Raw genomic sequence first — 19,878 nt, 5'->3', positions numbered from 1 at the left:
CTTGGAAGAGTCTGTAGTTATTTTTCTTTGAAATATTGTAATTGTTATTTTTTGGAGTGACAGCTGACTGACATACAACATGGTGGGGTCCAGCAGTAAACGTACTCAGCTTGAAGAACAAGAAATTAACACTGTTTTAAGTGAATCCTTGGAGGAAGGGGAAGTTTTCTCGGACCTTGAAGAAAGGAAAAGTGCGTTTGATAATAGTGAACGTGATAGTGACTCAGGAACATCATATCAGGAAAATAATGGTGCAAATGGTCATATCAGTTATAGTGATGAAAACATTGATGACTGGAAGGAAATAAAGGTAGGTGAGAATAATCCACCTCAGTTTACAATGCCTTTCATGGAAGTACAGAGTCCTAAAGCATTGTCCCCTATCAGATTCAAAGCCATTGTCATATTTTTCCTTGTTTTTTACTACTTCCTTCTTCAATATTCAGAAACAAACCGCTATGCTCAACAGTTCCTCATTTCCCATCCCAATCTTACGCCGAAATCCAGAGCATAACTGTGGAAACCGATAACATTGCCGGAGATGAAAGCATTTGTGATCTGTATTTTGAACATGGGCATAATTCGCAAACCATCCATATTTAGCTACTGGCCGGTAAAAGGTTCCATGCTAATACCATGGTTCGAACAAATGTTTTCTCACAATAGATTTCAACTTATTATCCAGTTTTTTCACATGGTAGATAATTCTAAACTTTCTCCACCTGGTGACCCTTCATATGATCCATGTGCAATATTTTAGCCAATAGTAGACCATGCAAATCTGTCCTTCAGGCACTTTTACACTCCGCATCGGCAGCTTAGTATCGATTAGTCTTTGATTGGAACTGAATCACATACTCAGTTATTATATCATTTCCCAAATAAACATCATCATTGATGGGGAATCAAATTCTGGATGGTATGCAATTCTGTTCTGGGTTAATGTCTTGGTTTCTATCCATATCATGGTGCAAAAAGTGTAGAAGACAAGGAAAAAATTAGAAAAGATGGTCTTGCTTTCACTATTGTAAAAAATCTTTCTACAGCCAACTACTTGATCAAAGATCATGTTTTCTGTGATATTTGCTGCACATCTGTTCTGCTAGCTGAGAATATACTCGCTTGGAACCTACATAACTGGCACAATCAGACGAAACAGAAAATCTCTAACTCTTCAGATTCTACAGAAATTCAGTGTTGGGGACATTTGTTTCTTTCAGAAGGCTTTTCTGCTTGTCTGTGGCTTCAGAGAAAATAAAACACAGAAAAATCAAGTTCTCCTTTCTACCACTTCCTCAGCTGCAATTTCTGAAACTCAGTCGAGAAGAAATCGTCAGATAGTGATGAAACCAAACATTGTGTTGAACTATAATAAGTATAATTGTAGGGCATAAATGAGAATTATGAAAACTTTTATGTAATGTGAGTGTTGGAATGTGATACTGTATTGTGGTTTGTTTCATTCTCTTCTTGTAGTTGGTAAGTTGCCTGTTTTCATAGTGTATTTTCATGCAAGGTAGTACTTTGCTAATTTATTTGCAGATTCTAAAAGAACAGTCAGATGGATGTAATGTTGTACTTCTGTCAATTATTAACTACTGTACTCTATGTTTTCAATTTGAGTATAAGACTGAAACATCATATTTAGTGCCATTTTTGGGCTCTCAAACAAAAAATCAGAAAAATTTAAAAATTATAGATTTTTCACATACCGTACTTGTCGTTAAGCTTGGAATGCTAAATGGGAGAATGGAATGTTGAGCACCTTCCAAAAAAGGATTCATGTGACTAGCTTCAGTAGTTAAAAAATTATGAACACTTTTCCAAACCTCTGCATATTTAGGAAACTTGGCCTGGCAGTTTTAGCACTGTACTAAGCAATTTCAGCCGGCAGTCAAATGGTTAAACGTTTTTGCGGATGTTTTTCAAGCAGTGGCTTACTCATTAGCACATATTTTCTGATTCCAATAGTCTGAACACTCATTTTCAATTTCATTCTTAAAAATTGTAATAGCATCACTCCAGAGTCTTGAGGCAAACATTTTAGTTTTCTTACTTCAAATGACGTCATCTAACCTACGTTTACCATGCTAATATTATGAAAACCTATATCAAGCTCCCTGTAGAATAATGATAAACTTTTCACTATAAATTTACATGGGAACATACTTTCTGAAATTTAAAAAGATGCAGAAGTACATAACCTAAACTCTGAAATTCGTCGCCATAAGACCTATCTGAGTCGGTGCGACGTAAAGCAAAAAAAAAAAAAAAAAACTCTGAAATTAGTTATGCACACTGCTGTATCTTGTATCTTTATTTCAGTACATAGTATTAAAATTATGCAATCATTTTTTGTAATTTTTAAAAATATTTATTCGTGGCGTAGACCTTTAGAAGATCTTTTGCCACTACTTTCACCATGTGATAGGAACCTGCGCGTAAGTATAGTTGCGGAAGTGTAGAGTGTTGAATGTGAGGAAAGGAACGTTAAGGACGACACAAACACCCAGTCCCAAGGCCAGGGATATTATTACAATAAAAAAAACCCGACCCGGCCGGGAATCAAACCCGGGGCCGCTGCGTGACAGGTGGATGTGTTGCCCCATACACTGCGGGGCCAGACATGCAATCATGTTCTTCAGCCTTTATTTCTTAGGAGTTAACAACTGCTCTCATTGCTCTTATTGCGAAAATATGTTCTCCCATTGTTTGTTGACACTAGTTGGAGTTGTGAGGAGAGCTCTGGTTCGCTCAAGATTGACTCTCTTGTGCATAGGGAGGTATCGATATGGAAGATGATCGATCGCATTCACTATAAACGCTGGAGTAGTGTATGAATATTGATAATGAATAAAAACTAACACCCTCGAATTTGCCCATAATAACGGATGATTCAGTAAAAGGGTTCTCATTGTTCCCAAAGAATATTGCACAGATTAATATAGGAATTTTCGAAGGGCATAACAACATTGTCTTTAAAACAGGGGTTCTCTTCTACTGTTCTACAGCGGCTGCGGTCGGTTGTGTATGAGTGACATCTCCCTTTAGCGCTAAGTGCCCGCCCTCTAAATTCCTCTTCTGCCTTGAATCATCCTTAGCAAGGTTATAACATCTTTTTTGATGGGTTCTTAATGCCCCATAACCAAAATGAATAGAAATAAATATTTGAGAATTTTGCCACCAAGATCAAATTTACATTGTGAGGAATGTGGTGTTGCATTATGCATGCACCCTTGTTTCAAAATTCTACAACACAAAAAGCTGGTTTTGAAAACCATGTTCTATCACAAGCTAGATTGTGAAACCCTTTTATTTATTTGTATGATGTATTTGTAACACCTGAAGTGTCATATGGTAAGGAAAAAGTAACCGATGCTTTCCATGTACTGATCTAACACGTGACTCAGGGAGGGTTTTCCTAGTATTTCATTTGATTTCTTATATGATTACTGTATGATTCGTATATAAATTAGTTGTACAGCATTTACAATCTCTTCTAATCATTGGTATGTAAATCATTTGCTTTAATTGGATTCCCCATTCCCTGGAGAATAAATTAATTCAAACATCTGTCATTTCTGCATGAATTTTTAGTAAAAGGCTGCAGATTATAATGTAGCTGGGGATAGAAATTCGGGATGAGCACACACAAAATGCTGATAGTCAGGTGGTGGATTGTAATAGCACTTGCATACCTGCCAACCCTTCTGATTTACCCGGAAACTTTCCGTTTTTTAACTTGTCTTCCGATTTTCAGATTTATTTTTACTTCTTCCTATTTTTGATCAATATAACCTCCAGTATGGTCAATCGGTCAATACTCTTCCCCTAGAATAAAGGATAAATTCTTATGTACTCGTGCAATTTACGACACCTCATTTTTAAGCATACTATTTATTTCATGCTTTATTTCGCGAGTGTTTCGTTCATCGCATTTGTGTATCGTGTTTCCTGCTCACCACAGCAGTGTGTGCGGTTTATACAGCTGGGGATTCGGGACGACAATCGTCCTGCAAGCAAGAGAGGGTAGCGTGCGCTAGAGACTCAGTTAATCGGGACGAAAGAATGAGTTGTTATTGTGTTGTTCATGCGCTGTTAACATTGTGTCTGTGCGTAGTTTCGTTGGAGTTGTAGACCACATGTCTTTTCTTGTGTCAAAGTCGTATGTATGGGACGTATTGAATTGTTTTGTATGTGATAGTTTTGCCAATTTTATTGCGTAATTTTAATGAGTTGAATGTATTTAAGAGGGTTGCGTCGGTGACAGTTTCTGGTATTTTCTCTTCTCTGTATGGCCAAAAGATATAACAAACATTATCTCTCTGTGTTCAGAGATACCTCTAAATTTCCATTTATTTTACCGACAGATAAATAAAACTATTATGCATTTTGTTGTCTGTCGGTGTGATGAATATTATTCGTATGTAAGTTTCATAAATGAGAATGATTAGATATATTTTCTTGTAACCATTTTCATTTTTTCTTAGTTTAAGATTTTAAATTGAATAGTCAATTCACATTATAAGTGTAGATATGCATGCCTTTTATACCGGCCATTTTTCACCTAGACCGTGGTGGAATATATGTGATGAAATCCAAGAAGTAAAAATCTTCCTATTTTTTTTCTCTAAAAGTTGGGAGGTATGCACTTGTAATAAAGTACGATCAAGGTTATATGAGGGTTACCTGCATTCGTATAGTCATCCAGTTTGGGCTCTTCAGTTGTTCTTAATAGTGTTTATTCCTTGAACCTACTATGCTGGCATAGCAAGGGGAGAGGTGATGCTCCCACGTGGCGCGTCCCAGGTGGCGGATAGGGGGGTCCTAACCGGCTTGCCGGCGGGCTTGAGGGAAATAAAATACCTCTCACGGACCGAACACACAACCCCCTGTGGGTGGGGGATGCAGACAAAGAATTCACCCAAGGTTTCCCCTGCCTGTCGTAAGAGGCGACTAAAAGGGGCGACCAAGGGACGATTGTATTAGAACCATGAAACTACTTGTGATTAGTACCACCACGCGGGGAACCCCATGGGTCGCTTATACTTCCGCGTAGTACCACTATGTTCGGCACCAAATAGGTTTGTGATTAGTAGCAAACAAGAGCGCAATGGCTTTTACAGTACCTGTGATTAGTAGCACTATATGAGCAACACCATGGGATGAGAGAACCCATGGTTCTGGCTTGCCTGTGATTAGTACCCACTATATGAAGAACACCACATGATAGTACGAGTCCCTGTGGTTAGTACTCTTATGTGATGTTGCCTGTAAATGGCGCCACAACGTGCGAAACAGCGTAGGTCTGTATTACATGTGCGAATTTCATTACCTGTGAGTAGTACCATAATGTGTGTAATACCACGAGTCTACACTACTCTTGATTAGTACTGCAACATGACAAATACCATGGTTCTACTTTCCTAGCGATAAGTACCATTGTGAGAGGCCGCTGATTTGGATTTTGGGCCCCTTTCGACTACAAGTATCATCGATTCAATATTGTGCTATAGAAGTAGTCCCATGGTCAGTAATACTATTGTTCTACGCCAGCTTCTGTGCGTGTGAGGCACTGTGGATTGTTCCACTGATCGTTTAAAATTCATATCCATCCATTCATTCTTCATCCTCACGTTTTGAATTGTGGTCAGTGGATGTTTTTGGGCTTTTAATTTGTCATTTCATTTAGTCTCATTTCGTACCATTAGGGGACGATGATCTAGATGTTAGGCCTCTTTAAACAACAATCATCATCATCAGTAGTGTTATTAAACAAAACCAATTTATTTTGATGTATGTAAAAGTAAAATAAAAAATAACTTGAAGTCATTATCTAGAGGATGAAAAGAGAATCAGAGATTATGCAGGACTGAGATAAAGAAGGATCCAACACACAATGACTAATATTGATAATGAATTCATGGGGAAGAAATGTATGAGAATAGGAAGAAGTGGGAGTTGTGAATGCACGTGTTCTCAAGGCAAGGGTACCTGGCCCAACTTGTGAGAAGATTCAGGTAGGTTGGGAGTGATAAGATATCTGGCTCCTGCTGCTGGAAATCCGCGGAGGGGGTCGGAAACATCTTTCTACGGCATCCGTATGGAGAGGGGAAGAAGTTTGCTCTGGCTGTAGGGTATCCTTGGCTAGGGTAGTGGAATACACAGGCAGCCACATACATGCTCAACAAGAAGTAATTTTAGATGTACCAAACCTTTCATTTGTGATTTTGTTTTATTTTTTTCTCTGAAAGGTTTTTTACTGTACAGATCTGGAGAAAATCATTCATTCAAAAGTGGGAAAGTACTGTAAGCTTCAACAGAGGTGTATGATGACCATGATGTAATAGTGAGACTACTTCCACTGATGATGATTGTAATATACAAGCTAAAACAGCAATGAAATCTTACATGAGTATGTGGAATATTCTTTACAGGTGTTCTTGTATTTCTCGATAATATCATGAGGGAATTAATAAACAATGTTTGTGCAATATAGTACAGTAGTTTTCACAAAGAAACTAAACAGTTGCTTCACTGTATTTTTTTTTTTTTTTTCAGATCCAGTGCAGGACGTGGCTGATCAAGAAGTCACAGTAACGACAACAGATGCAACTGCTGACACTACTACAGACACTCCTATGCAAGATGCTAGCTCACCACCCGAGGCTAGTGAAACCCAGGTTGAATCTCAGGGATCATCTACTGATGCAGAAGCTGGCACCACTAGTACCCCAACAAATAGTGAGGAGCGCGTTCAAAGATCGCTAGAGTAAGAATTTATCATTGTGTTCAGTTACAATATCAGTATGAAATGTGCCATAATTTTATTATTACAGTAAAACCTCGTTAAAACGTTTCTGCCGGGCACAAAAAAAATGAATGTGTTAAGCGAGAAAATGTAAATAAAAACTACCCAACAGGGATATGGAAATGCTAGATACAATTTTTTCTGACATCAAGGCATTTTACATCACGTACCCGTTGGCACAGTGAAAACTATATCTACCATTTCTCAGGATGAGAGGAAAGTATTAAAAGGTGTGAAAAACATGAGAGGACAAATATGAAAACCTTTTCTTCTGGGGCTTATAAAATAACAAGTGCATTGAACCATGTGAAAACATATGCACGGGGGCCAATAAAAATATCCAAGTATTATTGCAGCTCACACTCTTTCTAAAACAAATGTTAGTAGAAGCCTTTTATTTCGGAGCAGTGGGTTATAAAACTTTATTTTCTTGTCACACTTTTAGACACTGAATTGGAGGTTATACTCGACCATGTGCGACTGCGCAGAATGACTTTGGCCACCATTTTGAAGAACTTCGACCAAGTCGAAACTCGAAGGTGCGAGTTCAACATTAGCGACCTCTGCATGTTTAAAGATGTGGATGCCAGTCCACTTTCTGGATGATTTTAATCTTTTCTTCGTTAGGAAGGAATTTCACTTTTTCCATATCCGTACCTAGGCTATCACAAGACGAATGTGTACCACGCTAGTCAATTTCACACAATTATGTTCCTAATCCAAATATAGGCTATAGTATCATGCAAGAAACTTCACTGTACCACTCAACACAAATTACATTTTTAACTTCTGAATGGAATACAAGCACAAATAGGCTCGCTTTTTCCATAATCATCCAACTGTGGCGATGACTTATCTGTGTTGGAAATCACGTTTGCTTTACAAGAAGGGACGAATAACATTTTGAGGGTTAAGAAAAAATGTGATCGTAATAGCAAAAATTCGTGACACGATATGAGAAGTATTTTTACAGTAGAACCTCTATGTATCGTTCCCAGAACTATTGTTTTCCCGTATCCAACGTTCAGTTTATTCAGTCCCAAAAATGTTCCATATAAACCAATGTTAAATTCCCCCACATCTATCGTTCCCTGAACTATCGTTTTATTGCATCGATCGTCAAAAAAAATATTTGTCCTCGGCCACAATTTTCCCGCATGGATTGATTGTACGTAAGAAAAATATATGCAAAAGCTTTTTTAAATGTGAAGAGACAGCTGAATACTCCAGCATCTAATAGCGGCAACCTGTCACGCGAGAATGTAGAAGCGATTAAGTGTTGCTAGCCTCGAGCAAGGATCTTGTTGGCTGGATTGCTGTGCGTAGGTTATTCACGCGCAGCATCAGTACGAGTCTCTTGGCGCCAACGCTTCTTCTCGACCGGCCCCTAGAAGTATTCTTATTTACAAGAAATAAAACCGAGGCACTGTAAAACTCAAATTTGCCACATTTTCTGTGTTGTTGTTGGCTGGCTAGGGCTGCCAGCTTCATTGAAAATGAGAAAATCGCGGAGTTTAAAATAGTCACAGTGTGCGCCGGGTACATTTTAATTAGTCACAGGGTTATTAATCACGTCATGCCTTGTGATGTGTGTGGGATGCTAGAGGCCTGTTGACCACTTTGTTGCCCCATGCCCAGTTGTTTTGTTACACGCCAGACCAATAATCATTCACTAGCCTGGTCTTGAAACTAATTGCTAAGTTGGCAGCATCGATTAGCCAGCTGTGACATCATCTGAGGCGCACCATGTTGAATTTCTATCCTCTGTGATTCGTCCGGCCACGCCATGTGGAATCTCGAACCTTTCGTGAAGGTTCTACGGAATCTTTACCAAAATACAGATTATCGCCGAAATATCCATGTATATCATTAATTTGCAATAAGAGAACTGACCTTGAAAGTTTTCCATTTACTACGAGATATAAAGCAAAGTGAAATGAAATGGCGTAAAAGTCGTGCTTTTTATTTTCATCGCGTATAACATGATTGCAATATTTTGATTCCGTTATACCAGGAATCCAATGGCTCTACAGACTGCTCAACAAGATACGGGAGCAAAATACTATTCCTGAGGACTGGAAGATGAGCATCATTGTACCTCTATTCAAGAAAGGAAACCGATGAAAATGTACTAATTATCGTGGTATTACACTACTGTCTCATCCTGAAAATGTTAAAAATAAATAGAGACTAGAATCAGAGATTGTTGAACCACTTTTGGAAGAAGAGCAGTATGATACTGTGTAGGCTTTTGGGCTTAAACTGTGTCAAGAAAATAAGGTGAAATTCTTAACGTTTCGCAGGAACTGTGCCCTGCGTCGTCAGAAGAAATCTCGACTGTCCACGAGAAAGGCTTCTTAAACAATGACACTTTATATTTGGAGCGTTATAATAGAAGTGGAACATGGTACGTTCATTCGCCACCAGGTGGCCCCCAGGATGTGGCAACGCTAGCGTTCAAAGCGGAAGCTGACCGAACCATCACAATCAGTCTAAGCGGTTCACATAACGTGTTTGCGTACCACATGATATTGGCAGGTGTATGTCGAATGAACCAACTGGCGACGAGAAACGTACGAATTTGGAAAACACCGAGACGAAATAACAATAGTGAAGGGACCGGGAAGGGAACTACCTATGTAAATTCTTAATGGCTGGCAACCAGGTATTACTTAATGGATAGCCGGTGTACCTGTTGAAATTGTTAGGATTTCTACGTATTTCCACAGCTTCCCGTATAATCCTTGACCTGAAGTGTCAAGTGTGGGTAAGAGCTCGAGCATCTTGGAACATGACATCATGACCCGATGATAGAGGATGCTCAGCTGTGGCCGATTTGTCTGGTTGGTTGAGACAAATATTACGTTCATGTTCTTTGATACGGGTACCAATGGACCGGCATGTTTGGCCAATGTATACCTTACCGCAAGTACAGGGAATTTTGTATACCCCAGGATGTAAAAGTGGGGACAATTTGTCCTTGGTTTTACTCAGACTGCGAGTAATTTTAGTGGTGGTGCCAAACACGGTTTTTATATTGTGTTTGCGGAGGACCTTGGCAATTCGATCTGTGGTGTTGTGAATGCAAGGCAAGTAGGCAGTTCCCTTCACTTCTTCCTTCTGTGTGCTTTGCTTGGTCGTTTCTCTGGGATGTATGGCTCTATGAATCTGCAAATCGCTGTAAACATTGCCCTTGAACACGACTTTGAGCGTGTCCATCTCCACCTGGATATGTGATGGCTCACAGATTCGTCTCGCCCTCTTGGCGAGTGTCGTGAAAATGCCTTGTTTTTGTGCTGGATGGTGGTGAGAACCTGCATGAAGATAGCGATTAGTGTGGATAGGCTTACGATAGACGGTGTGTCCTAGGGAGCCGTCCGGTTTCTTTCTTACTAGAACATCCATGATAGGAAGGCATCCATTCGACTCCGTCTCCATAGGGAATTTTATTGACGGATGTTGCTGATTTACGTGGTTTAGGAATAGATGAAGTTTCTCGGGACCTTCTGTCCAGACCACAAATGCATCAACATACCTCCACCATATCATAGTCTTGATGGGCACCGAAGCAATAGCCTCCTCCTCAAAATGCTCCATAAAGAAATTAGCCACTACGGGCGAAAGTGGACTTCCCATAGCCACTCCGTCTGTCTGTTCATAAAAATTCCCACCCCACAAGAAATAGCTGGATGTCATGCAGTGGTAAAATAGCTTGGTAATGCCTCAGGGAACAGGTGTTCAATGAGAGACATGACCGAGTCATTCAGCACTTTAGTGAACAAGGACTCCATATTGAAACTCACCAAAAGTGCATTAGGTTGAAGGGTAATGGTTGACAGCTTGTTGACGAAATACCAAGAGTCCCTGACATATGATTCAGTACATCCTATGTGTGGCTGAAGCAATTTGCTTAGGTATTTAGCCAGAGCATACATAGAACCTATCACACTAATAATAGGCCTGCGGGGAACATCTTTTTTATGGATCTTAGGCAATCCATATAATCTAGGTGGCACTGCATCCCCCGGGGACAGATGTTTAGTCTCCTCTTTTGGAATTGAAGATTGCCTTAAGAGCTTCACGGTGGCGTTAGACACACGAGTGGTGGGGTCATGTGAGCAGAGTCTGTAAACAGGCTCTGACAATATAGCCGAGATTTTATTCTTAGTCAGTGCCCATAACCAGTGTCGCATTACCCTTATCAGCTGAGAGAATGGTCAGTTCAGAATCATCTCCAAGTTCCTTCAAAGCTCTCCTTTCGCCTCTTGTTAAAATGAGCGCGGGTACAACAGCGGACCTTATGAATCGCACGAATTTCTGTCTTAACTCCTCAGCCTCATCCGTGGGTAGTTTGTGGATGGCTGTCTCAACCGAAGTAATTAACTCCTCGGTGGGAATTTTAGAGGGAGCGATAGCGAAATTAAGACCCCTAGCTAGAACTGCTGTTTGGTTCTCGTCCAAGGATTTCTTGGAAAGATTGACAACAGTTTTACTAGCATCCGGGTTCGTGCGAGAGACCGCCTGTTTCAGCTAGACGGAGGAACTTTAATTTCTGTCTGAATGACACCTGATTGAATTTTCGTTCAGCCTGTATAGCAGTAATGCGATCGAAAGTCGCCCACAGTTCCCGCGAAAGTGTGTTGCTTAACAGCAGGTGCGAGCGAAATAACTCTCGGGAGACTGAATCCAGTTCCCTACGAGTGTTATGCACTCTCTCAATCACAAGAACCTTGCTAGCGCGTTGATATATTCTCCTGGCTTTCGGTGTATTTAACGTGTGCTTCAGCTTCACACAGTTGGGAATGCTGTTATGGTCCCTGCATCTCAGTAGAAAGCACAAAGAAGAAAGAAGAATAGACTTCTTTCTCCTTAATTTGCTGAATTTTGAAGCCTTCTTGAAAGTATCCTCCCCACAGAGGTTTTAAATGTTGTCATTAATGCTTTCACGGCCCATACTTAAAAGTACTTAAAAGTACTTCAGCACAGTTCCCTGCGAAACGTTAAGAATTTCACCTTATTTTCTTGACACGGCATAAGCCCAAAAGCCTATACAGTATCATGTCTTTATGTATGGGCCGTGAAAGCATTAATGACAAGAGCAGTGTGGTTTTAGACCAGGAAGGTCAACTACAGACCTTTTATTTGCAATTAGGATGCTAATGGAAAAATACTGGGAGAAGAACAAGCTTTATTTGTAATATTTTTGGACATTGAGAAAGCCTACAACAGTGTACCAACGGAAAGAATTTGGCAATGAATGAACTTCAAGTGCGAGAGAGCCTCATAGACAAAGTGAAAATGTTGTATAGTGGGAATGGAAGTTGTATTCAGGTAGGACGTGGTTTGTCGGACTGGTTTGAAACAAGGAGAGGAGTGCAGCAGGGCAGCTCATTGTCACCACTTCTATTTATTTTTGTGATGGATGTAGTAATGAAATCTATTAGAAGGAAAGAACATGGAGATGTCAAAGCCTTCACATTTGCAGATGATGTTGCGATCTGGAGTGACTCAGAAGAGGAATTGGGAGAGGGAATGCAAAGCTGGAATGAGGAGTTTAAGAAATATGGTTTAAACATCAGTAAGACCAAGACTGTGGTGAGGAAAGTGTATGGGGATGAAGCAGAATGAATAGTCATGTTAAATGAAGCCCAACTGGACAGCGTTCCAGTTTTCAAATACTTGGGTAGCGTTCTATCAAATGACAACCTAGCAAACCATGAGGTGAACAATCTAATCAATAAGGCAACACATTTTACCACCAGGTAAGACACCTGCTGTGGGATGAGTAAATACCTATGAAAACAACAATGACATTGTACAAGTCCTATTATACACCAGTTCTTACATACAGTCTCGAAACCGCAACACTGACCAATAGAGATAATTTCAAACTCCAGGCAGCTGAAATGAAATTCCTACACACTATGATCCAGAAAACCAGGAAAGACAAGATTAGAAATGAGAAAATTAGATAAGTAGGAATAGATGATTCTCTCCTCAATATCAAGACTGAAGTGGTTTGGTCACATGAAAAGGATGCCATTTAACAGAACTGCAAGGAAGGAATTTGATAGAAAAGTAGAAGGAAGTCGACATGTGGGAAGGCCACGAAGGAAATGGATAGATTTAATTAAGATTATTATATTATTATTATTATTATTATTATTATTATTATTATTATTATTATTATTATTATTATTATTTACATGATGAAAATGCCCAAATGCAGTACCCATATTTTATTATTTTGCATTCCCCCTATTTTACGTCGACTGCATTTATAGTTTTCCTGCATCCATAGTCACTTTTCCCCCTCCCCCTTAAGAAACGGTGCATCAAGGTTTTACTGTATATAGATTTAAACGCAGTAGTGAGGTTTCACTGTATTATAATTTAGAGAGAGAGAGAGAGAGAGAGTGTGTGTGCGCGCACGCGCACGCGTGTAGGACTTGCGGTTCTGTACTGTACCATTTTGCTTTACTAACGATTTTATTCTAATTCTGGAAAAGGGTACCATTATTATGGCATCATTGCACATCGAATGAGACAGCCTTTTAAGAATCCTTCAGTACTGTTAAGTATGTGTTTATGTGCCATGTTTAATCAACAGTGCTCTGAATTGGCGTGTTCTTTATATGAAGCAACTATCGCTGCTTGTCTGAGGTAGTAACATTGATTGTACAAGAACATGTGCATGAACATTTCAAGGTATTATGTGTTCATTATACAGGGTGGGTTGCGATGTAGCTCCCTAGTTTTAAATGTCCATAGGTTTTTTTTTAAATGAATATTTTCACACAGAACCAGTTGAGGTCGGTTCTTAGGACCATGAGTATGTGCTTACCACACTAAAATTCCACATATGCTCCTGCGTTGTCAACCAAACGACGTAAACATGTAGGAATGTCATCAATTGACTTCTGCAGGAAATTCTGAGGTACATTTCCGAGGACAAATCTGATTTTCTCCTATAATTCATCCAATGTGCGTGTCTTTGTTCAGTCCACTTCTTCTTTGGCCCAACCCCACAAAAAGAAGTCGCAAGGGGCAAGGTCGGGACTTCTATCAGACCATTCATGTGTTCCTCGCCACCCTAGCCAACATCCTGGAAAGTGTTCATCCAGTCAGTCACAAACGATTAACCCATTGAGTAGTACTGCCGTCTATTTACGGCAGTGTTGCGCGTGGCCGACGGGAGTACTGCTGTCTATTTACGTTCTCGATGTTTGCGCCCGAACAGTACCGCCGTCTTTTCATGTTGAATGTTTGAAATTGTTTATTGACATTGTTCTGGCGGGTTTTTAAAACAAAGTTGGGGGATATTTGGCATGTTCAGCGAACTTCATTCCTTGTTTTATTACATCTCGTATGTTCTGTGATGAAGTTCTGTCGCAGCATCCGTAGTGGTTACGCGATTGTGCTACAAATTACAACACCCGCAAACTGTTTTTTATTGTTTTTGCCTGCGAGTGCATTGCATGACTATTCTTTGACAACACACATTATTTTTCTTTTCTCTCATCTGTGGTTTCCGTAGAAACAAACTCTTTGATAGTAAACAAATACACGTGGTAATGGCGGGATCGAATCGAGGATGCGAGCTGCTCCGGACAATGTAAGTAATATTTTGACTAACGAGGAGTCTGATGGTGAAATTGATATTTATGATAGTGATAGTGATTGGTTTTTGTCCAGTGAGAGTGAAATTGGTTATTCCTCGAAAGACGACAACACGGAAATTGAGGACGAAGTGCAGCGCTCTGCTGTCGCAAAGAAGGCTAAGCAGTCAGCTGTTCATACCAAAGGAAGAAAGTGGAGTTCTGTAGGCAGGTTTCTTCCTATGCTTTCTGCTAATTTAGATCCATCAAATTCAAGGGTTAGTGATAATCTTCGTTTGAATGATAATGACAACAATAAAGACTTGAAGTGTCGATTTTCAAAGAAATTTTTGATCGTAATATTATGAACTTGATAATGTCAGAAATAAACAAGTACTACTTATTTATTACAGAAAATACGGTCGTAAAGGAAAAATCAAAGTTACAAAAGTGGCAAGGCATAGCTGTAGAGACTCCTTATCTTTTCCTGGCAACGGTTTTGTTGACGAGCCATGTGAAGAAAAAAAATGAAAAACTATTGGTCAACAAATAAATCGTTCAAAACTCCGATGCTCGGTTAAGTGACCTCTCTCGACAGTTTCTCCCTCCTAAGGTTGCTTCACTTTCCTGACAACAATCTACAGCCCCCAGATGACGGACTTCACAAAATTAGGCCTACAATAATCTATTTCAGAGAGAAATTCTGATCTGTATTCTATCCCTTCCAAAATATCTGTAATGATGAGAGCCTAGTTGCTTGGAAAGGTCGCCTAAAATAGAAACAGTACGATCAATGCAACACAGGTTTGGTATAAAGATGTTTATACTTTGCGACTGTGAAACTGTATATATCCTAGATTTTATTGTTTATACTGGAAAGGATACGGACATTGTACATGATGAAAAACTAGAGTTTCTTGGTCAGTAACATACCCTAAGGTTATTTTGATAAGTGACACTGTTGTAAAATCAAGACAGTGTGTTGTAAAGGTTACAAACTTGATCACTTATAGACAGTAGGCCTAATTATATTTGTATCAATTTTACTATTCCTTTCATTAATTTGAGAAAAATATTATCTACGCTACTGATTTCAATTAAATTGAAGGTATAAGTTATGTACCCTATTGTAAATTATGTAAATTTATTAATAGAGAAAAGTTAGACCCAAAAAATTTAAAATTAAGAAGAAAACTCACTCCTGGTGGCCTGGGAGTGTCACTAAAACTCGCTGATCAAAAGGTTAATGCAAAATAAGGTGATAGCCGGTCTTGTTGAAAAAATCAGCAAAATTGTCCCATTTTGATATCATTGGGCACACATTCGTTCAGCATCTGGTGATACCGGTCGCTGTTCGTGGTGTCTTGTAATATGAATGGGCCAATGCTATGATACGTGGTCATTCCGCACCAAACTGTGTATTTATCTCAACTTTGGAATTTTTCAGCTGTCATTCCTGGATTTTTTTCTGCCCAATAATGGCAGTCGTGTCGATTGATGAACCTCCCATTGTGGAAAAACTGCCTCATCGCTTCAAATGATGTTTTTGAACACATCCAGCCAATCGTTATGCCATGACAGCATAATTTCCTCATATTCCATTCGCCTGTCACCATCCTCCAGTGATAACTCCTGAACATAATGGAGTTTCCAGGGTCTCTGCTAGATGCTATTGCTACTGAAAGCTAGATGATATAATTTCTGGTATTGTACAAAAGTTAATCCATAAATTAATTAAACTGGGTGAAAAATAAACAGTTGCACATACTTTTCAATTAATGATGGTAAAACACTAATCATCACCTACTACTGCTCCATCTTTAATAGTATTGAGCCAGTGGAACAGACAGTTCAGCAGCAATCACCCTACTGTTGTGGCACGAATTGCAAACTGAACATACTCTGGACATAAATGGAAAAAAAATGTATTACGGCAGTTCAAAATACCTCAGATTGATCTAGTGTATGAATATCGTTGGCCAGCTATGAAAGAGGCAGAATGTCATGAAGACAATGATGCTCAGATTATCGACTGGGTCACTAGTTTTGACTGTTTCCAAACTAAAAACAATTTGGCACTGGTGATTCGGAGAAAATGAACAAAAGCCAAATATGATTGTCTTGACATATTTTGTGAGCAGATGATTTGCGACTGCGAAGTTGAGATCTAAGCACAATTTGATTGCAGAAGTATGGTCTTTTCTAGACATTCTTATGATGGAATACATAGAAATTATTTTACTTGCTTGGTCCACGAAATTAGTGGAGTAACTATTAGGAATGTAAAACAAAAGCTAAGGGTTTCCACTTATTCAGTACTATTTATTGTACCCTTAGCCTTCGAACCGATAGTTGAACTAACTCTAACCGGTGGGTGTGCACCACACATTTGCAGTACCCTGATTTGTCCCTCTGGCAGACGTATAGTATTCACAGAATATGCCCATATAATACACTTAAACATTCAGCATAAACTGGACTATTTGAAAAGTGGTTTGCATTTACCCTCAATTTAATATTATTTTAAAATTTTCTGCCCCTTTAAATGCCCCCTCAAAAAATCAAAAAATTTTTTACTTACACATCAAATATAAATGACTAATCAGTTTTTCTGAACCTTTTTAAAATACACATTTTGTAGAGAAATTAATTCTAATGATAGGCAGCAAATTTTAAGTGAATAGTGTTAATACTTTAGAAATTATTTGATAAAAAGTACGGTAGTTGATAGAGTTCTAACCGGTGGGTGTTCATAACCTATCTCAAGTGGCACAACACTTATCCATTCTGCTGCAGTAGGCCTTAAATTTACAGATGCATTTAATTCTGTTATAATATCTTCAATCATTTAAATCCAAAAATGTTGCCATCGCATGTGCATAACACACTGGAAACAACGAAAGCAAGTCACAACAAAATCAACACGTTTCAATGCTGTACGGATTGCGACCTTCATTTGTTTCAAAGTTATCACCCATAAATGGATGTATTTAACACCGAAACATTCCGCATTCCAAGGAGAAAACGTGTGATGAATTCTGCAACCTAACGGAAGTATTCACAACTTCTTCTAGCTGTATTTACTGGTAAAGTAGACCTGACGATCTATCGTCAGCGGCGGTTGAGATAGGTGCGCACCTGCCAATCTATTGTCAGCTAATGGTTCGAGGGTTAAAAAGGTTACGTATAGTTCATGAAACTAGTTTCAGTCTTGCTAGAGACCATCAATCAAAATCAAGTTAAGGCAAGACATGAATTACAGATAAAATTTATGAAGTAAGCATGTGTTGTTGAAATTCAGTGCAAGTCAGGTGAAGATTTGGATGTTAAAACACACGTCTTGTGTAAGTTCTCAGTTGTTTCCTGTTTGAAGAATGCACTTCACAGAAGACTAAGTGAAACGCTTAAAATACTAGCACTTGAAGAATCTTCTAGAGAGTTCAGCTGAAACAAGTGTGAACAGTCCCAAACTATGTGGCTTGTTGCTCTAGGACAGGGCTTCTCAGGGTGCATGCACTGTGCACGGTGCAAAAGACGACTTGGCTTGGTTGACCAGAGTGCAGACCCCCCACTCCTCGATTTGGAGCAATAGCGCTTACTTTCTCTTTCCTCACGCCTGTCTCGCTCGTTCCGCTTGTCTCCCTCTGCCCCACTTGCGCCGTAGCGCTCCAAATCCGGGCTGAGTTGAGCCAAAGTGTTGATCCAAGCCATGCCGAGCGGCACCGATGCACAGTGCACGGAGCTCTTGCGCCTCGATCTGCACACGTGAGATTTTGAGCGTTTGAGAGGCCCTGCTTTAGGATGTGTTGTTCATTCACAACAATTCTCTTCCCTGTATGGCAGCAGCAATGCAACAACCCTGACAAGCTTTGGTTGAAAACAGTATCTGCATCTCCCCTATAGCCCAGGCCTTGCCCTGCCTGATATTCATCTCTTTTCGCACCTGATATATTTCATTGGTGGCCATAGCTTTTGACAGTGCAGTTAAACACGCTGTTACCACTCGGTTACCATGCCATCTACAGTACAAGGATTTGAAACATGGCGTTAGCTTACGATCACTGTCCAAACTGGTGTGCCAACTGTCATGGAAAGTCCAGGCTTCTCACATAGTTGGTCGTGGATCATATTACAGACCATGCATGTGAGATTTGGAATTCAATGTAAAACTGCAGGTCACATGGCTCTGCCCCCTGTGGGTGGGGGTGGTATAATAACACCCAGGGTATCCCCTGCCTGTCGTAAGAGGCTACTAAAAGGGACCCCAGGGGCTCTGAACTTCGGAGCGTGGGTTGGCGACCACGGGGCCCTTAGCTGAGTCTTGGCATTGTTTCCACTTACGTGTGCCAGGCTCCTCACTTTCATCTATCCTATCGGACCTTCCTTGGTCAACTCTTGTTCTTTTCCGACCCTGACGGTATTACGTATGGAGGCCTAGGGAGTCTTTCATTTTCACGCCCTTCGTGGCCCTTATCTTCTTCGTTTTTCGAAATGTCGGATCCCTTCCATTTTTTCTCTCTGATTAGTGTTATATAGAGGATGGTTGCCTAGTTGTACTTCCTCTTAAAACAATAATCACCATCACATGGCTCTGATCGCAATATTGAATCGCATAAAACCTCGGGCTTGCTTGACTGCATGTACTTATGTGTGCAATAAAGTTTTGTTAAGGGATAAATAGGAATTGCTTTCTGGATGAACCATAAATTTTTTATTTATGCCTGTTACATCATAATGTTAATATTTCTAACCTATATTTAGCGTTCAGTGAAAGTTCAGATGCGTGTGCGCCTCTTTTTAAGGTTAATTATTGCTTCAAATTTATTCTTTCTTTCCTGACAGACCTCCAAGAACCAACAGAATGGCTGAGCTTCTGGATGAACTGGCTAACGTTAATAGACGTTTGCAACCATTCATGGCACAGTATCATCAGCTTATGCAAGATGATCCTGTATATGAAGCTAACGTGAGTATTTCCTGATCCGTTGTTTATTGTACTGTAATTATTTGAGAAATGCACCTTTTTTTAACTTGCAGGCCCAAAAGCTAATATATAATTACACGTGGAAACTTGCTCAAAAAACAGGAGTTTTGAAGTAATCTTATTACAACACACAAGACTAACTGCACTCAAAATTTGTTATGTGAAGTACTAACATATGTATAACCAACCCTTGTTCCATTTCTCTGCGGGGTCGGGTATAAAGTGAGATGTATCATCATAAGAGTTTTTACGACCGGATGCCCTTTTTGTAGTCGTCCTCATCAGAGGAGTTAATGTAATGAAATGAATGACATTGGATACGGTAGTAGGAAGGGTGAGAGTGAAACCCAGTGCTGGCACATAGAGTACTCCTGTTGAACAACACCAAGGTGTTAGCTCAAGGCTTTACATCTCTATCAGACGGACTAATCGCTATCAACGACGACATGCCCTCACTATACATGAACACTGCAAAGATGTTTTTA

The 19,878-nt window shown here is 39.7% G+C and overlaps 1 protein-coding gene across 2 annotated transcripts in view; it reads left to right on the top strand.

The window, feature by feature from the left end:
- Positions 1-19,878, top strand: part of LOC136878835 (large proline-rich protein BAG6) — a 281,352-nt gene that overhangs the window by 91,073 nt on the left and 170,401 nt on the right. For both annotated transcript variants that reach the window (XM_067152362.2, XM_067152361.2), the window contains exons 7-8: positions 6,562-6,772; positions 19,252-19,375. In XM_067152362.2, the coding sequence (XP_067008463.2) occupies positions 6,562-6,772; positions 19,252-19,375 (335 nt within the window). The remainder of the gene's footprint in view (positions 1-6,561; positions 6,773-19,251; positions 19,376-19,878) is intronic.

Source organism: Anabrus simplex, chromosome 8, assembly GCF_040414725.1.
Source record: "Anabrus simplex isolate iqAnaSimp1 chromosome 8, ASM4041472v1, whole genome shotgun sequence".
NCBI classification, from domain to species: Eukaryota; Metazoa; Arthropoda; class Insecta; order Orthoptera; family Tettigoniidae; genus Anabrus; species Anabrus simplex.
Note: the sequence above shows the minus strand (reverse complement) of the source record. Positions and strands in the feature narration are given on the sequence as shown.